At 29.3% G+C, this 21,443-nt stretch overlaps 1 protein-coding gene across 1 annotated transcript in view; it reads right to left on the bottom strand.

The window, feature by feature from the left end:
• The window catches only part of LOC113386006 (GTPase-activating Rap/Ran-GAP domain-like protein 3), a 66,220-nt gene extending 46,971 nt beyond the window's left edge, over nt 1-19,249 (bottom strand). Inside the window, exons 1-2 of the mRNA XM_026623821.1 lie at nt 19,136-19,249; nt 17,777-17,929 (exon numbers count right to left, since the gene is read on the bottom strand). Coding sequence (XP_026479606.1) covers nt 17,777-17,929; nt 19,136-19,249 — 267 coding nt within the window. The remainder of the gene's footprint in view (nt 1-17,776; nt 17,930-19,135) is intronic.
• Between the last annotated feature and the right edge of the window lie 2,194 nt (nt 19,250-21,443).

Here is a 21,443-nt window from a genome sequence, read left to right as displayed (position 1 = left end):
TCAAAACCACTATAGTATAATAGCACTTTTCATTAATTCAATATTTTTTAAATACAAAGCAAAACCTGAATTTTCACGAATCAAGCTGTGGCAGTAAGCTTTCATGAAATATTTATTGAAATAATGAAGTAGAGTATAACAACTATATTCAATTTCTAACTCGGTAAGCTCATGTATAGGCGTGAGACATCATAATAATATTCAGCTATGTTTTATAATTACAGATGTATCAATATCAGCAATTATTGTTTGGTAATATTGAGGGAGAAACATCATTTACCATTATTATTTAGCAGGTTTGAGACTTCTGCCTTATACCTACGAGAAATATTAAAATAGCATCATTCGCTGTTAGCCGCGGGCTAGTTGTTTTTCTGACATCGTGCCATATTCGCATATCGATGCTTGAGATATTTCTCGTATTTTTTCATTATTTTCTCAAACGCTGATTTTCTTCTTTTTTATATAAGCAAACACAGCCCCAGGGCCGTTCGCGGGCGTTATGTTTCTGATGCCCAAAAAGCAATTTCTATTGATTCAAACTCTGCTTTTAACAATACACGAGCTACCGCTTTCAAAGCTTTCATATTTGTTATAATAAAACATGAAATTGGAGTAATAATTTTATTTAATGGGCCGTTACTAATTGAATATGGAAATATTTTGCTTGCTTTGAAATTTATTATATTGATCTCGTTTTTGGGACGTTGTAATATGGATATATTATTAATGCTTTTGATATACATTTACACAGTAAGAGAAGCCATGATTTCTAAATTCACTCAAGAGGGAATATTCATTTTAAAGAAAATTAAATATGTTGTACCGCGAAATTTATTATCCGATTGAATTAACATACTTTTACTTAATTGTCTAATTCATAAACAATTATTACGATAAACCAAATAACTATATACAAACTTAAAATTACATTTCTTATAATTACCTAAGAAAAGCTTGTATTTTAGCAATTAATTTCCTGTATTTTTGTTCATACAAATCTAATTTTTAAAATGAAACATCTATAAAATTAATAAGAGTTATCTCTTTATACCAATCTCCAACTTGTCCACCAACTTCTGCTATCAGTCTATCTGCCTATATGTCGACTTAGCTACTAGTTGGCTCGTCTACATATCTACTTTTCTACCTTTCTACCTTTCTACCTTTCTACTTGTCTATCTTCCTATTTGTCTAACTGCCTAGCTGTACCTGGTTATCAATATCTCTACATGTATATAAATCAATAATAATGATCTGTAATTATAATTTCAGATCAACAAATGCGAATTTTATAATAAGGAAAACAGATATGCTGAAAATCACAATATGATCAACAAAGTTAATCAAAATCTTTAATCCGCATCTGCTATTTTTGAAATTCACAGGGCCCACTACAATTGTCTGAAAATCTCTCAAGTGTTTATACAAATCTGTGTACCGCTATAGTAAAACACAAACACAATCGGCGCATACCGTAATAAACTAATTAAGAAGAGGCGCGCCTGAATTTTATTAACGCACGCGGAGAGCGGTATTTAATTGACACAGTTTTCGCGCACTCACGCGCACACTTACCGCCGGCAATAAATTCACGAGTAAAACGCGGCAAAACAATGAAATGTGTAACAGTACGACAACACGATACACATTTATCTTCATTTCGAAATACCTGCATATGCAAATCGGGTATTAGAATAAGAAATCTCAATTTATAATAGAGAACAGGTTTTAACAACCTGCGAGACGTCAGGCTTGATATTATAGACTTATTGAAAGATTTTTGTAATATTTTAATATAATTTAGTTATAATATTAATAACTTTCCATAGGGTAAGTTATAAAAATTGCAAAAAAATTGAAAATGAAATTTTTTGAATATATTTACGTTTCAAAGGTTTCTGAACATTTTGGCACACCTTAGAAAAAATTAATGTGTGTGTATGTATATGTGGATACAAATTTTTGAGAGCATGATACGTTTTTGAGAGCACTAATCACCTGATTTCAATGGTTCTAAAAGAATTCGATTCGTACTTATAGGGAGACGTGCTGATTAGATTTTGGCATAGACAGGTCCATCCGTTTTGAAGTAAGGAGCAAAAAAGTTAAAAAAATACAATTCACTTTTGGAGAGAACGGGGCATCTGATTTGAATGATTCATTCAGTTAAACATTACACTTGTACTGGCAGAATGAAGAATTGATGAAGTATTTGTGAAGGCCCAACTGTTTTGAAGATCAAAAAAAAAAAAAAATAATGGCATTTAGCAGTCAAAAATGATTATTAAACACATGCACATTAAATTATCAGATATTTTATAAAGATTTTATAAATAAATACATATTTTGTTTCTAATTCATTGAGTTCCATACTAAGATTTATAATGTTTCAAGATTATGTATATAGTTAAAAAAAAGTTCTTAGACATTTTCAAAACTTAACAATAAAAAAATTATTTGTTTAGTTCTTAGTATGTTGAATTATTTTAAATATTACTTTATGCGATATATTAACAATCTAATCTATATGTTCGCGCCAATCAAAGCATGCGGCTATATTGATATATAAACAAAAAATCATCTATCAGAAATTTATACAAATCAATCAATCAGTCAGAACGTAATCAAAAACAGTATTAAAATTATTGTAAATATACTTATAACTTGTTATTAATATAAAATAAATATATACAGTTATAATCAAAGTATTTACAATTGTTCCTTCATAAGGCAAGCAATCACAACATCCTAAAATTTTTCATCGGTCCTTACGAGCTAGATTCAACATCATCCTAAATTTTTCATTCTCAAGGCCGGGAGAATGTTCGCGCCAATCAAAGCATGCGGCTATATTGATACATAAACAAAAAATCATCAATCGATTTATTATAAAATTAAAACTCAAATCATTCAACACGGAATAAAACCATATTAAATTATTATAAATACGATGTAATTTATGTAATTAAAGTAAAATAAATATTACTAGTTACAAAATCAAAGTATTTACAATCGGTCCTTCGAAAAGCAAAATTCAATTCAACCTAAAAAACACTATATATTGTGATTGTTGATATTTTATATATTCCTTGATATTTCAAATAAATATATTGCAATATATTTAAAAAGATTAATAAAATATCAAAATTGTTGCTAAAAATTTAAAACTTTTTGTAAATATACATATAATAAATTAGTTAAAATATTACAGAATTTTTTATATTTACTATTATAATTTTATCTACATAATCTCAAAGAATATAAAAAGTAAAACAAACATTATAAAACAATCACCGAAGAGCATAAAACTAATCATATTCCAACCAATATAATTCTCCTCCGAACCTACGACTAATCTTTCACCCATATATTTTATTTTTTCCATTCAAGCATTTCGATTCATTTTATTTTGGTCCATTTATTAAGATAACATGCACGGGTTCATAATAATCAATTGTTAAAAAAGAAGATGTAAGTGAAATATCATGCAGTCATGATGACTCTCAATTATGCAATTGATTGAAAACATCGTTCATTGATTTGAGCTTTTTATTACCAGGTCTCTTTTTGTTACAGTTTTTTAAGAGTCAGGTTTATTGATTTCGTTGGGGGTCTTAAGAAAAAGATTTAATAATGAATGATTTGCTTTAGAGAAGCATTTTATGAAACGTGAAATATATTCACATTCAAGAACATTAATAGACAAACGCGTCATAGTAGTAGTAGTATTATAAGATTATTGATTATATTTTTATTATTTTATTTTTACTATTTATTTGTACTTTTAATAGCAAACGACTTATTTTAACAGACTATGAATTGATTTATTAAAATTGTTTTATTTGCTTCTGCAAAGATAGCGATGCAATTTAAATTATTTTATTTAGGTTATGTGATTACTCAGAATTAGAATTTGTCGGTTTTCAAAAACCGGTTTAAAAATCGTTTTTTTTTTCGAAAATTGTGGAATTCGAAAAACAGTTTTTAGTGAAAAAAGTCGGTTTTTACTGTATAAATGGAAAATGACAAATATAGCCAAATATAAAAGATAGATGAAAGCGTTTCGATTCTTAAAATCATATCGGTTCAATAGCATTTGATATCTCATCAGTCTGCAATGGTTCCCAGAAAGGTTTTGTATATATTAATTTAGAATTTTATACCAGAGTATATTTTAATTTAAATCAGTGTGACTTTTTCTTGAAAAAGTAGCTTCCTTTACTCAAACTTAAAAAAAAGTTTTAAACCCTAGAAGCCACAAATAAAAGAACAAAAAACTTAGAACTATTATATCAGGCTTTAAAAACAATTAAGCATAATTTGGTCGCAAGTATGAGTATTTTCTATTTCAGTAGCAATTCGATAGACGTTCTCAGTTTTTTTGGAATCATATTTTATTAAACAAAAAAAACAACAAAAGAATGTTTAAAATAATTTAATTGAAATTGCTCGGAACAGGCAATACCCGAGTTTAGCTTAATTGTTGTTAAAACTATAATTGATATTAACAAGTATGTATCAACATGTATCTAATATTTTTAATTTTTTTTTTAATTTAATGAATGTTTTTTATTCAAAAATGTATTATTTTTATTTATTCGAAAACCTTCCTTTTACTATCATAAAAATATTTTTATTCTTATATGTGAAAATGATGAATGAATAACGAATAATTATTTTCAAAGTTTTTTAATCCAGATAAACTATTATTTTTTAGTTCTACTAATTAAAATTAAAATTAAAATAATTTTGTTTACTATCCATAAAATTGAACAAATAAATAAATTCAATCAAATACTGCTCTAAATCACTCTAAATTTGCGGATAAATTACAGAATATTCGAAATTTTTTTCTTTATAATATTCGAAAACCGTCTAAAACCGGTTTTTTTGTAAAATTAAAATTCGAAAACTGGTTTTCTGTAATGTCGGTTTTTGTATAAACCCTACTCAGATTGCTTTAAAATATATGATAAAAATTTCTTGCTTCAATTTGTTGATGAATGTTGATGAATAAACATGGTAAGTTAAACATTGTGTACATATATGGATATTCAATATTGTAATTAATTATCGTAATTAAAATAATGCTATCTCCATGCATCTCATTAAAAGCTTTAACCACCAACCTTATCATGTCCACAGCAACTCTGGGGCATAAATTCGCTACAAAGTTGCATAAGTGATTACCCATGATTCCATTCAAACCATTCAAAGCTTATAGCGTTGCTTTTATCGGTCGTTTACCGAATATATTTATCGATATAGGCAAACAAAATTGCAACTATACTTTTCCATCGAGCAATTCGAACGTTTTTGCATGGATGTATAATATAAGCAAACAGCAGGTTTTCAAATTCGCACGACATGATACCGATCTAGCAGTTGAACGATACTGGCAAATCTCGTACATGATGGAGATAAGCCCAAAATGGAATATCAAATGCCTTGCCTTCTGTCATGTTTATTTGACGGCTTTGCTGTTCCTATAGTGATGCTGTATTGCACGGAGAATTATGGGAGATATTTTGCGGTATACGTTTGTGAGGAATGCCTATTAAAGAAAAGATTGAGATATTTTAGAACAATTATGGAGGATCTTGCGAGGTTTAAGAGTTGCGGATTCCAATTTATACTTTTTACCGTGTACAGGTATCAATACGATAGATATTTGATAGTGATAGATGTACAATTGTGTAAAGCTATCATTATTTGATGGCTTTATAATTGTTCATAAAGAGTTATCCCACGGTTTTTTCGTTTTACTCTATTTTAAATATGTTGGCTACCTTTTAGAGTTTAAACTATACTTTACCAAGATTGTGACCAAAATTTAAAGTTGGATCATTCAATAGTTTTCGAGATATGCGAGGTTGATGGGTATCTGGCTCCGCTCTCAATACTAGTATTGAAACAGATTGTACGTTTTCAAAAATGCATAGTTCGATTTTAATGAAACTTAACAGACATTGTTACTATATTTTACCAAGATTGCGACCCATAATTTAAAATTGGAACATTTAATAATTTTTGAGATATGCGAGGTTGATGGGTGGCTGGATCCGCTCTCAATACTAGAATTGAAACAGATTGTACGTTTCCAAAAATGCATAATTCGATTTTGGTGAAACTTGACATACATTGTTACTACACTTTATTTAATATTTGACAGAAATTTAAAGTTGAAACATTCAATAGTTTTTGAGATATGCGAGGATGATGGGTGGCTCAATACTAAATTTCATATGCAATGTTTTTCTGTTTTTGTGGGCTATTAAAACGTATATAAAAAAAATATATATATAACAATACTGTTTGTATACTGTTTTCTGAAATGTTTGTTTTATCATATATCCTGACCCCGTTACGCTTCCATATCATGCAGACGATTTAAAATATAGGCCAAAAGTTTTATTTTGCTTGCTATAAAAATTTTATTTGGTTTTGTAGCATTGATGATTTCTTTAATTCTTAATTCTGAAGTCAGTTCACATAAGTCTTCATGATTTGATTTATTCGATTAACTAATGTTGTTGATTTCAATTCACCAATTTTTTTACTGGAGAGTTCGATTCACCAATTTAATTAAATGTCAAGTTTTATGAGTTCAGTTCGTGTAGGGTAAGAGAAGAGATTGCAGATGACATTTATTTATTTACACATTTAGATTATTTATTATTTGATTTGTATTAACATCTAGATCATGTCACGTTAAAAAATAGTTCAATAAAAATACATGCATCTCAAATTGAGATTCCAAATTCAAACGTTTTTTCAAGTTCTATATTTGACCAGAAATATAAATATGTATAAATATGCCAAACTTGTGGCGGGAATAGCTCACTCAGTAGAGTTCTCGACTCACACGCCGGAGGAATTCTGTTCGAATCTTCAGCAATACCAGAATTAAATATAAAATATGAAACAAATTAATTTGTTGAATACAAGAAAAAAATGTATTAGAAGTAGGAAGAAAGAAAGGATTTTAGTTTAGAAGATGAGAAAAACATATTGAGAAACAAAAAGAAGAATGAAAATCAGTAGAAAGAAAATTGAATGGAATCTTAATGGAAGAGCTAGTATATAAGATGAATGAATAAGAGGTGGCTAAAAATGCTGTGAAGCGGAGGCCAATTACAATTAAAACTAGCTGTAAGTGGAATTCTGTCTTGAGGCAATTATGGCATCGTGCCTTGAGGCAAATTGCTGGAACTTCCCGCTACGTAACGAAATGTTCGAGGAATATTGAATGTTTTCAAATAGATTATTATAAATATTGTAACATTGTCTAATATTTATAAGAATTATATAAACCGAATTGCAGAGTTGAAATTATTTCTAAAGTATATTATAGTCAGAACTATAGTCAGAATTAAAAATAAAATCTGAAATATTTTCGATATACAAAATACTAAAAAAAAAAAAAAAAAAAAAAATTCAAAATCAATTATTTGGTTAAGACAAGCAGAAAGTTCTTTGAATCATTTAAATCGGACGTTTCGTTCTCTCAAAAACTGCCATTTTTTACATATTTAGCTCCGTATCTTCGAAATGGCTGGGCCTGCCTTTGCCAAAAACTAATAAACACTTCTCCCAATCATTACTAATTGAATGTTTTTTAGATCATTCAAATCGGATACTCTGTTCGCTCAAAAATTCGATTTCTATTTTCTGCACTCTTTGCTCCGTATCTCCGAAACGGCTGGACTTGCCTTTGCCAAAAACTAATCAGCTCTTTTCCCAATCAATAGGAATCGAATGTTTTTTGAACCATTCAAATCGGTTGATCCGTGCGGCCTAAAACGTGACTGGAAATTTGTATCCACACATACATACATACACACACACACACACACACATCCATTTTTTCTGAGGTATGCCAAAACGTTCAGAAACCTTCAAAACGTCGAGAAATGTAAAAATTTTCAATTCCGATATTCGGCCCATTACAATAACTTACCCTACGGGAAGTTAAAAATGTCAAACTTCAGATAATTAGCAAAAAATATCAAACAATTTGATTTATTCATATAATGGACTTGAACAGGTCAAGTACTTTTATCCTTAGAAGAGTTTTCCACCCAAATCCTGCTTCTACGCTATAATCTTCAAGAAGAGACAATGTTTATATTGGTCATCAAATCGAAAATACATAATGCTTGATTTATTCAACTTTTTTTTTCATTTTTATTGATTTTCAATGATTTGATTTTTTGTCGATTAAATATATTTTTGTGATATTTATTTTAGACATCGTGCAGTTTCAAGATCTTATTTTACAGCGCAATGCCATACGCCACTAGTAAAATCTAAAAATATATTTCACTGTATCTTCTTCCTGTGGATTTGCGCATTTTATACAATGTAGCGGAAAAATTATTATACATATTCAGAAGATTACTGAGAAGTCCCACAGTAAGTTAAAACATATGCTCTCGGCGTCCTCGTATGAAGTTCCCATAAGTGTCTATTGTATGCTGCTCGGCACTAGTCATTACATAGAGCGTGAATGTTTAACGGATTTGAATAACAGTTTTTTTCTTCTTTGCCTTCTTTTTACTACTTGTGGTTTATTATGATATTTTCGGCAATTTATTCAACCTGCAAGTTATGTGGCACACTTACAGAATTCGATAGTGTTTAATTGTTTTGGTCATTCACGGAAAAATTATTCAGTGTTCATGGAATGTAAAGGTTGAATGACTTGGAGCGGGTTTTATTATAATTCATATTTATGCTTTCGAATTTTGAGATTTGTTGGGAAAATTTCAGTGGAAAGTATGCACTTTTGTATAAAGATTTGATGAATTGACTATGCATTACTATTCTTATTTGATGGCCAAAATATACATTGTCACTAATTCAAGTTGGGCGGAATACCTACTGGTCGTAGGATAAATGCACTGACCTCTTCAACAGGGTTGTCGAGAGGATGTCGTCCATGGACGACACTCGTAGCAAAAGTGTTGAATAATGTTTTTGCGTCACTACCAAGTGATTTAATATTTTAATAATTATAGATCAGATATAGTATTTTATTGCTTTGCTTTAGACAACCGGTATAGTTTACTTCTACATATTATGGAACAGTTACATTGGTCTAACAATTATCACTTAACACACTTAACTGAAAAACGATCCATGTGATCTCTATTACAATTATTCTTTAATTTTTGAGCGCATGTTTTTTTAAGAAAACTGAATCGTGCAAGCAAACATGCACGCGATCACAAAACATTTTTAAAAAACTTCTGTTTGTTTAATATTACTTTGACCCATATTCCAAATGTATAATTGTTTTGTAGATCAAACAAAATTTCTTGTTAAAATCACACGGAACTTTAACATTGATGTTTTATTCAATAGCAAATGAATTAATTAGTTGTACGGTCTATTTAGTATAAATAATCTACATTTTCGTACCTTAGCGGTTTGGAAGGTAGATTAACATTTAAATGACTATTGTTTTCCGCATCATAAATTTTGTTGTTTTTATAATTTTGTTTACATTTTTTAATTTAAAAATATGTCTTAGTGCTTTTTCAACATGTAAATTTCTTTGGACCATATATTTTTATATATAATTAAGCTTGGGATATATTCTTATTGTAATGATGATTAAAATGCGATTGTTGAATGTTGTTCGAGAGTTATAAAAATTATGTAGAACGGAGTAGAACTAATTCTTGTCCGTACAGAAACCTTCATCACTGAAATAAATTTGATTTCGAAAGTAACTAAATTAATGCAGTGCAAAATTTTTACTATAAGGTAGGGTGGGGCACAAAGGTTCGTTTTGGCTTTGAGCGATATTATGAAAATCAAGCCAAATATATGGCAACAAATAATAACACTATCTGACTATGTTCAGTAGAACTCCCAGCTAAATCATCATTGAGGATTTTTTTTTTTCTATTTTTCAAAAATTTGTCACCTGGTTCTTTCTACAACTGGGACAAATCTTATTTTTATGTGTAAGCTATTTTAAAGGTTATATAACTTAAAAATAACAATACATGTTATGAAACAAAGAAATAACTAAACCAAAAAAACTAACTGCGAAAGAAAATGCTCTTGTTATAGATTTTTAAACATGAAATTTATCTGCCGATAGAGAAGTCGCAACAACCAAGGCATTGGCTGATTATACACCCTTTGCCCTCTACTTTCAAATATTGTTGTGTATAAAAATCAAGTCAGAAAATGCTAATGTGTTAAATTGGCAGTGTATGCTACCGACTCCTGCAAATGATCAACCTTTTCGGTTTGTAAACATTGACGCTAATCGTGAAGTTTCAATCAACTGATAAACATCTAAATGACCATCATTCATATATTCAACGGTTGTGGTCTTTTTAATATCTATATTTTTTATTTCTTGCCAGCCTCGCCTTTCGCAACTCGATTGTAAATCATTTTTGTTTTGCTTTAATTAACGGTTTTGAATATTATTGCTCGTACAAAATAATGAAGTGCGCGAGGTCTGGTATCTCTTTGTTTTCGAGAGGAGCGCGGTCGTTACTAAAAGAACTACATTGTTGTAATCTGCACATAATATCTTAATAATAAACAGTGTTATGTGCTTTGCAAATAGCTTGATAACTAGATGTTAATTTTAATTGCGGTTTCTTGATTATCACAGATGGTCATCGCCAAAGAAATCAATCATTAATATAAAAATTAGAACATGCTGAGGAGCGGATGCGGTTTTATAAAAATTGTGATAAATGAAGTGATAACCATTTTGCCTGAAGGTGTGAAAGCTCGATTTTATCTTCTTTTAAATTCTATTTTGCAGTCTTATGAAAATATTAAGCTAATATTATAGCGTTTTATTCATTTTAATAAAAACTATTTCATTCAACAGCTGCTTGATGAATCAATTATTTATGTACAGTAAATATGCAAAAGCTAAGATTTATACAAATTATGAAGTAAAAATGAATATAGCTTGTCAACCACATATTGTTGGCATATATGGGGTAATAAACGTAAAACTAAGCATATATTGTTTAACCCTTTAATTTTGAAATTGATATTATATAAAGTCAAAATATGTATATTTTTAAAATATAATATAAACTTTAAATTACATCGTTACGTAATATTGCTCAAAGTTTCAATATATATTATAATTTAAAAAAATATCTTATAAAGTAGAATTTACACCTATTCACCGTTTAACATGGTTTTTGTTTTACACGTTTTCGATCTTACACGGTTTTTGAGAATAATATTTTTTTATTAAAATTTATTAATGTTCCATTTACACGACATTATAAACACTAAACTATAATTTGATTATATCTACAATTATATCATTTTTATTTTTTTGCTGCCAAAATATTTTTTTGTCAAAATACACTATGAAATGTAAGTTACTGTTACGAATTCTTAGTACATAGGTTATGCCTATGATGGAAATGTATAGATAAGATGGGAATTTTTTGTGTGTACAAGCTAATTTTAATAAATTTGAATGAAAATAGTGTTCAGTCTTATTTATCGCTATCAACTTAATGAACTTCTAATTTTTATTTTTATTTATAAAGATAATGACGATATTCAAAAAATAGGTTTTTGAACAAAATTGAAAAATTTTGCATATTAACACTTTGGCATACCTTAAAGAACACTTTGGCATACCTTAAAAAATAGGCGTAAATGTGTGTGTATGTATGGATACAATTTTTCGTCCACATTATCGGGCGCACGGATCAACCGATTTGAATGGTTAAAAAAACATTCGATTCCTATTGATAGGGAGATGTGCTGATTAGTTTTAGGCAAATGCAGGTCCAACAATTACGGAGATAAAGAGCAAAGAGTGCAGAAAATAGAAATCGAGTTTTTGAGAGAACGGAGCATCAGATTCAAAAGATCTAAAAAAATTCAATTCGTAATAATGGGGAGAAGTGGTGATTAAATTTTGGCAAAGGCAGGGTTAGCTGTTTTGGAGATACGAAGATAAATATGCAAAAATGGCAGTTTTTGAAAGAACTAAGCATTTGGTTAGAATGATTTAAAGAACTTTCTGCTTATCTTAACAAAATAATTGATTTTGGAAAATAAATTTTGTTTAAACTTTTTTTTAATATTTTTTTTTTTCAAAAAATTTTTTTTTTGTATATCGAAATAATTCAGATTTTATTTTTATATTTGACTATTATATAGTTCTAATATACTTTAAACAAATAATTCCAACTTTGCAATTCAATTTATATAATTCTTATAAATATTAAACAATGTTACAATATTAATAATAATCTATCTGAAATCATTCAGTATTCCTCGAACATTTCGTTACGGTACGGTAAGTTCCAGCAATTTGCCTTAAGGCACGGTGCCATACACCCCACTAGTTATAGTATTTCTCGTTTAGCATGGTTTTTTCATATGAGAGTGAATATTTCGACATGCACGGTTTTCTATGGAATCTATATATCTATCTTAGAGAAATATATATCTATTGTAATTTATAATATTATTCGTCCATTTATCTAAATATGTGATAATGGGAGCGATGAGATGACTATCCATCGTGCAATGTGCTGTGCGTTGTTATTAACGCTTTCACTGGGATACCTGTCATTTAACGCATCAAACGGGCTTCGCGCAGTTATCGTATATTACAGAAAGGTCAGCACATGTCCATTGGGAAAACACGGAACTTACTAAATAGGAGGCTGAAAACATGGCTTGTTATAGGTACTTTATATTATAATTCTCAACGCTCTTGTAGCCTGTGGTCAAAACTATGACATTTTTAATGATCTCGTTGCTTTATAATTATTTTTCTTCTTTGTTAGAAGTAAAACTTTCCAAAATTTCAACATGTTTAACTATGTTAGAAATGTTAGTGATGCAATGAATGACAATGATACTTACTATAAGAAATTAAGATGATGTTTATCTCTCTAATATTTTAAGTGAAGTAACTAATGAGAATTATTATTATTATGTTAAATTTTTCTAAAGTAATTTTTGTGGGTTAAATTAAAATTTTGTATATATTTGAAGGCCACTATCTACATGAACCCTTTAGAATGCATCCAAAATTTAAATTAACTAGTGGGGTGTATGGCATCGTGCCTTAAGGCAAATTGCTGGAACTTCCCGTACCGTAACGAAATATTCGAGGAATACTGAATGTTTTCAAATAAATTATTATTAATATTGTAACAACTATAGTCAGAATTAAAAATAAAATGTGAATTATTCCCGATGTTCCGAGGTATGTGTGTGTGTGTATATATGTATGAATACAAATTTCCAGTCACGATTTCGGGCGCACGGATCAACCGATTTGAATGGTTAAAAAAACATTCGCTTCCTATTGATAAGGAGAATGCTGATTAGTTTTTGGCAAAGGCAGGTCCAGCCGTTTCGGAGATACGGAGCCAAGAGTGCAGAAAATAGTAAATTAGAATGAACTAAAAAAACATTCAATTAGTAATGATTGCGAGTAGTGTTTGTTAGTTTATGGCAAAGGTAGGCACAGCCATTTCGAAGATACGGAGCTAAATATGTAAAAATGGCAGTTGTTGAGAGAACTAAGCGTCCGATTTAAATGATTCAAAGAACTTTCTGCTTGTCTTAACAAAATAATTGATTTTGGAAAAAAAATTTGTTTCAACTTTTTTTTGCAAAAACATTTTTTTTTGTATATCGAAAATAATTCAGATTTTCTTTTTAATTCTGACTACAGTTCTAATATACTTTAAACAAATAATTTCATCTTTGCAATTCAGTTTATATAATTCTTGTAAATATTAGACAATATTACAATATTAATAATAATCTATTTGAAAACATTCAGTATTCCTCGAACATTTCGTTACGGTACAGGAAGTTCCAGCAATTTGCCTTAAGACACGATGCCATACACCCGACTAGTTTTTCATGGAATTCGGTGGCTTTTTGTTTAATACAATCATACGTCGAATCACTGGATTGACATTTAATTTCGACATAAATCGAAAAAATTTGATAAAAATTGTTAATGTCCAATGCAAATTAGACTTTGGTATGTACCTATAGATTTATTTCAAATATATCAATTTACGTTCGGAAAATATATGAAAGGAGTTAATAATTATGAATATATTTGCATAGTTAACTAATTCAAACATAAAAATTAGTTTAGTTTTTTATATTTTTATATGTATATATTTATATTTATATATTACTTTCAATTTATTTATAAGCTTTGATTTTGATTTGATTTGACGGGATTTGAACCCGATTATTTTTAACAATCTCATCTATGATTCCGAATGCAAAAAGTAAGAACTAGCTTACTAATTACTATTGATATTTTAATGCATATTCATAGGAAACACCGTATTTTATAATTTAACCAATTCTTTTAGGCCTATAATATTTTAAGGTGTTCGGTATGATTCTATTAAACTCTATCACTGTGCAAAGTTTCATCAAAATCACTGAAGGTTTAAGGTTTTTCTGCTAAGTACCAAAAATAATTTGCTGATGATTCATAGTAAAATAGGTGCAAAAATTAAAAAAATTATAAAAAATAGATTTTTGTTCAAACTTTTCAATTGAGTAAAAATTTAAAGAGTATTATTATTTAAATTTATAAAAATTTAAAGAGCCTTATTATTTAATCTAGAGTTACGAATCAAAAATAAAAAGTTTCACGCTTTGCAGAAAGTAAAATAATGTTCATTTTACTTTTTAATTAGAAAGGTAGAATCATCAACACAATTTCAACAATCTCCTCATGCATTTCATCGACTTCAAATTTCTCTCTATTTATTAATTATATTCATCACATATTTGTTTTCAAACTAGGATGTCTCGAGGCGCAATGCCATTAACAACTATTTCAAATAACCATATGTCAATGGTATATCATAAGAAATACTGAAATGTATAATTTTAACTATAACTGTATGTCTCCATCATTATATTCCTCCTTGTTTTCTGCACAAGCATAAATCGTAGGAGAGAGAATGCATATTTAACACGACACCACGCGAACTTTCGACATTTTGCCACGGCCCACTTGCAGACGTCGTGATATTGACACACTACGAGGTCGTTTATGCAAACATCACATGCTCGTCTAACCTAACCGATCGATCAATTTTTATTACTCATGTTTGCCCGTGAGATATAGCCATCTGCCTGTAATAGACTAGCAAACTATCTAATGTGTGTGCAGACATCTAAGATGTTTTGGCTGGGCAGAAATAACTGAAAATTTCTACTCGTGCAAACAAGTGCTAACCAAGAAAACAAACGTTAAGAGGATGTCTATGGATTGAATTGAAATTTATGTAAGGGTACGTGTACTCTTTTTGTATTGGGGGATGATTATAATTTGGGATCGTAGACTGTTTGTTTTTGCAAAATTCACTTTAGTTGAAAATGATTTACTTTTGTTGGTGATAAAACATGGATCTAAGTCGAATGTAAGTAACCATAATGACACAATAATCCAAAATCGTTTTGACCTTCAAAATTATTGTTTACTTTTACTTAGGCAATAAATTGGCATCAAATATTGGCAGCTTGAATTAACACGTAGGCAACTTAATTGGTAAATGGGCTAGAAATCACAAGTCACAATAGAAAATAATCTCCTAATATACAAGACAATTATTAAACCAATATGGTCCTAAGGCCTACAACTATGGGGTGCGCCAGTAAATCGAACATAACTATTCTACAAAGGTTCCAAAATAAAATTTTGAAAGAAATCGTGAACGCTCCAAAATACGTTCCCAATTGGTTGATACATCAAGTTCTCAGAATTCCAACTATAGAAGAAGAAATTAGTTTTTACTGCACCAGATACAAAGCTCGTCTAAGTTGTCATCCAAACGTATTAGCGTTAGATCTGCTCAAGCCTTTACCACCAAAGCGTCTCAAAAAAAAATTTGCAATGATTTACTACAAAATATAACATAACATCTATGAAGGCGCTATCGCAGGATAGCGATCCTTCTCACGCAGTCAAATAATATATAAATGTAACAAATGCCGCTGAATGTACTTTGTATAGCTTGCTATGAAAAATATATAAAAAAATACATTGTGAATAAAAATGTGCAATAGAGAATTACGACTTGTAACCTCCATAGAATAGTGAAAATTTGAAAAGCATCAAGTCAACGTATCTCACCGCTTATTATTTTATATCCATTTGTTTTTTCAGTATCAATACATTTTCCTATGATGAAACTGCCATTGAGGGTAATTGATGTGAAACATATCGCGCGAGATTAAATGTCAGGATTGTTTCGAACTACAATAATAACAGAATATATCAATTTATCACAAACCGTCAACGTCATCCCATTATTCAATGTTACATCTGCGGTCTGTGATATAACTGTTGCAGAACAAAAGCTAGTAAACAACAGAAACGCTCAAAAAGAACATCAATTTTAGTCAGGAAGCTGGTGACCATAAGTGGATAAAATAATTAAAACTGACAATGATAAAAATAAGATAATTTTATATTTAATACATTATTTTCATTTATAACTGAAAAATCAAAATATTTAAATATAATTACATGTTACGACTCTTGCGGTTTTGGATGATTACCCAATGTAGCGGAATCTATTTGCAACTGGCGCATATACTAGAACCTTCTTGGAAGTTCAAAATTTAAAAGACTTGAAACTTTAATAATTTAATCTCATTCTCTATATTTGATAAGATTATTATAATATAAAAATGATTGTCACATAGACTTATCAAAAACAGAAATAGCAGTAAATTTAACATTGCAATAAAATATATCATCCTAGTGTTTAGCAATTGCAACTTGTGTTTAGATGGGAAAGAATACTTTATATCTATTTTGTAAAGTTCTATCACAAACTCTACGTTTATACATCCAGAGCAAAACTACATCTAACTACAAAAGTCACACATATGAGACCGCGGCACCAGAAATTCTATTATGCTATAAAAGTTCATGCAGAATCAAAGGAAATTGCTTTGGCTCGCTTCGTTCTTTGATAAGGAATAGTGAAAATATATTATTTAATAGATTTGAATTATATTTGATAGAGATATTCACGTGAGATATAACTTCTGAATCAAGGGTAAAGGGTTTGATACCCGCTTTGAGCAGAGTGATGTCAAGCAGTTGTGACAACAGTTTTCATGTGAAAATATAATTAGCAATATGTCACCAAGCGAAAACAGCCCATACCCGACATCGTATTTTTTTTAAAATTTATTTGAACAGCGATCAGAACTTGAGAGTTCTATGAGCTGTTGTGATTAATATCTTACAAATTACGTTTGTTTTTATTATAGATGGCAACCCAAACAGTTGTCTCATCTCTATGAATTTTTATTATTACAATTTCTGTAATAAGGTGAGTATTTTTAATGGTGCAGCAATGTACCCGACATTGCTGAATTCATGAAGTCATATTCATCACTACTACAAAAATTGTAGTAATGAAATTAATCACATAGAGTTGGGACAACTGTTTGGGTTGCCATCTATTATAATGCTACGTGGTTAGCAATTAATTACAATAGCTCATAAAACTCTTAAGTTTTGAACTCATCTATTCAAAGAAATGATTAAAAAAACATATTACTTTGAAGATTTTAGCTAAAACATTATGAAAATATTTATGATGCGTATTCATAATCTGTCTATAAAGTCTTATCGTTGGTTTATTGACAAATAGCTGTTTTAATCAGCACAAACTTTAATTGGAAACATGTTGCCATTTATCACAACAATTAAATTTTCATCAGCAAAAAAAAATCTTACCTTGCCATCAAGCAAAGCGTTCTCGGGCAGTCCCTCGCCGATATACTCCACATTATTAGCCTGCGAGGCATAGTTGGATTGAGAACGTGCGACTTCAATTCCACAGAACAGCAGAAGGAAGGCTGTATTCCAAACGGCTGCGGATTTTGACATCTGAAATAAATTAGTGACCATTAAATCTCTGCAATAATTAAACATGATTTCGAGGATTAATATCATACAAAAAATGTATTCACACATTTGTCAGTGTTAATCAGGTCGTGCAGATGCCACAAATGACTGCCTATTTGGCTAAATTTCGTTAATTAATTCAATACGTTATATATAATATTCATATACATGTACATGTCTATGTGTTGAACGCTAAGATCTTTGAAAATACTTATAATGATTTTTATGATTATTTTGTATGAGATTAAGGGGGTTGTTCGTTCAAACAACTTCATAACATTACGCAAAAAAGGCCCTTTTTAACACTTTTTTGTTTAAATAACTGTCATTTTTTCCTTCTTGCTTTTTTTCTTTCATTTTGGTAGGGGGACTAGATTCAAACTTCTTCTTCAACGTAGTTTCGTTTTTTTTTCTGTTTCAGGCGATGCGCAACGGATTTATCTGTAGCACCGCAAAAGAGATCGATTTTGCAATGCCCACTTTGGCGCTCTCTGGTTAAGAAATGACGGCGACAAAAAAAAGAAAAAAAATTTCTTAATATTCCATGATTTTGTAATTTTTGTTTAAAAAAAGCCGCATGTCTCTATGATAAATACATTTCGATAAAAACAAAAACAAATACCTTGCATTTTTTGTAACAAAAAAAAGAACAACCCCCTTAAATCATTTCCGATCAGTTAGTATTTCATTTGATTTGAATTTATTTTATTCAAATTATTAAGAATTCAAAGATTTCTGACAATTATTTTTTTATTTTAAAAATATTTATCGACTTATTAAATTTGAATTATTATTATTTTTTTTTTAATTAAATTAAAATTTTATTAGTTTTATTCGAGGTATTATTAAGATGGTATAGTGAATATAAGTCCAATTCTGATAAGATATTTACTACATAGTATATTACATACTGTTTGACTTGGTGGTTGTTCAGATATATAGAACAAAGAAAACGCAAGGAAAATGTTCTGAAATATGCTAAAATTAATTTGGATTTGTTAAGTCGTCCATCTTTTAGCCATTTTTTTTAAGAATGTGTATATATTTTTGTATTAGAACATAATTTATCTCTTTATTTCCGAACAATCAGTGCAGGATTGATCAGAATATACTTTCATAAAAAACTAGGTATATAATTAAGTAGTAGGTTTTTTTCAATTATTTTTGTATAAATCTTGAATGTGTTACTTTATTGTTATGATGTGCTGTATTGGAAAGGGTTTTTTCATTTTGTATAATAATCTTGGTTGGCCAAACTTTATTGAAGTGTTTGGCTGACATCTGGAAGAACACCTTTACCATAATCCTTATTCTAGAAAGCCATATGAATAATATTTATGACTTCATATACTTATTGCAAAATAATAAATTAACATCAAAACCAAATTGATGAACATATTACTTATCTCTAAAATTTATCTCGTTATTATGAGTAGTAACAATATTGGTCGGTTTGACAATATCTCCTGATAGCAAGGATTAATGTAAATTAATTAGCGAATACACAATTATCTATTTAAAAATAATTATTTGTTACAACCCATACGCCTTATTCGATTTTTATTGCTTATGGTAATATTTGTTTGACTATTATATCTTGTATTTGTATAGACCAATGCGTTGAGGACTCAAAAACTACTCGATAAAAATTGCTTAGAATTTTGATACAAAAACATATTTTATAGACTCTACAATTGCTATATAATGTTTTGTACCCGTACTCATTCCTAACCAATCGAGTTATATTTTGTCACCAGTTGCCCTGAAGATCGTACATTTGATTCTCATTACCGTTTAAATAATATTAAAATATAGCGATGATAAAATATCATTTTGTATTATTATATATTCTAATTATAAATTTGTAAGTGAACATATAAGCTTTTTTAACTCTACCATCGCTGCAAATGAATGATGTAATTTCAATTATCTTTAATTGGAATTTCGTTTTGAGTCGGTCGACCCCGCAATGTGTTAAAATCGGAATGTGGCATTTTGAAACTGACATTTCGTAACAAGTTGTTTTTGACCATTAGGCGGTTGTAGTCCAAATAAGCCTCGATCATTAAATCAAGGTATCCCACGCGCGCGCTTATTCTTATTAGCGCGCCGCTGCCGAGTTTGGCTGCAGAGCACGGCCGCTTTGGTAATATCTTTTCCACAAAGAAATCGAAAGTGGTCGCCGAACATGCATTACGCAAAATAATGATAACCCTATATACCACATGCGAAATGACTGATAATCAAAGAGCTGGAGACTTAGTATACCTTAGGCTTTCTGAGGATCGAGCTTTTGTAAGTGAAATTGCGATTGTCAGTGACGGAAAATTATTGAATGAAATACATATAAATTTGTTATAAGAAAGTATCAAAATTATATAATAATAATTTGAAAATTTGGTGGCTTTGCCATTTTAGTTCACTACATAGCTAATTGAAAGTAATTAACTAGTAAATGTTTATCCTCGTACCTCATGATCATTTAGTTAATTTGTGTTTGAAAACTGTATTACCTATTTATAGATTTGATTTCACTAAAAAAATTTTTTTAATATTCATTTCATTTGTAGAGTATGATAATATTGACATAGGGATAAGTCCCCGAGTGCCGGGCACCTAAGATTATTTATAAATAAATGAAAAAATATTTTACGAAATGTTTATTAAATTATGACTTATGTTAGATAACAAAGTGAGAAATCAAACTTAATTAACAAAACCGCAACCTTTGCTAAAAAATAATTAATCAAACTTTGGTAGCAAAAATTTGTACTTTGAAATGGAAAGATTTATACTCGCTTAAATAATACGTGTTAAATAGAGTGTCCGGTGCTAGGTGCCGTCCGGCGTTACGGGATTTCCCCCTAATACAAAAATATTTTTTATGGTATTTATTATTCAGTTTGTAGCTTTTAGTTTTCCACTCGAACAGCATTCCGTTCGATGGTACTTTCATCATTCCATTAATGATAATAGAAAATTTGACATGACTGAATGCTTTGTTTAATGTTTTAATTATTAAATATAATTATTAGATAACATTCTATAATTATTCTTGTTTTCGAAATGATCTTTAGAACTAACAAGACATAATTCAGGTTTGCATTTAGTATCAGTAATTGAGAAATTGTCATTTTCGTAAATAAGCTTTTTTAATAATGAGATCTGTCTGTTGTTTGTATAATTCTTTTTTTGAAATAGATCTTATATCTAACAAGACATAAATCAGGTTATAATAATCTCTACATTATTTTATAAGCATTTTGATAACCCCTAAGTCTGCACACTGGTCAAATGAGATTATATAAATATATTTTGAATTAAAATATACTGTACTGCCCATTACATTCATAAACAATCAAATATTGGATAGCAATTTAGTTGGGTTAAAAAGTTCAAGAAACCTAATTTTTTTTTAAAAAAAAGGTTTAATGATTGAAGAACTGCCTATAGACAAGACGCATTACAATATAAGAAATTATTTTTTACTTCGAAA

This window comes from Ctenocephalides felis, unplaced genomic scaffold, assembly GCF_003426905.1.
Source record: "Ctenocephalides felis isolate EL2017-DRISC unplaced genomic scaffold, ASM342690v1 CF-g0.4_SCAFFOLD_03571, whole genome shotgun sequence".
NCBI classification, from domain to species: domain Eukaryota; kingdom Metazoa; phylum Arthropoda; class Insecta; order Siphonaptera; family Pulicidae; genus Ctenocephalides; species Ctenocephalides felis.
Note: the sequence above shows the minus strand (reverse complement) of the source record. Positions and strands in the feature narration are given on the sequence as shown.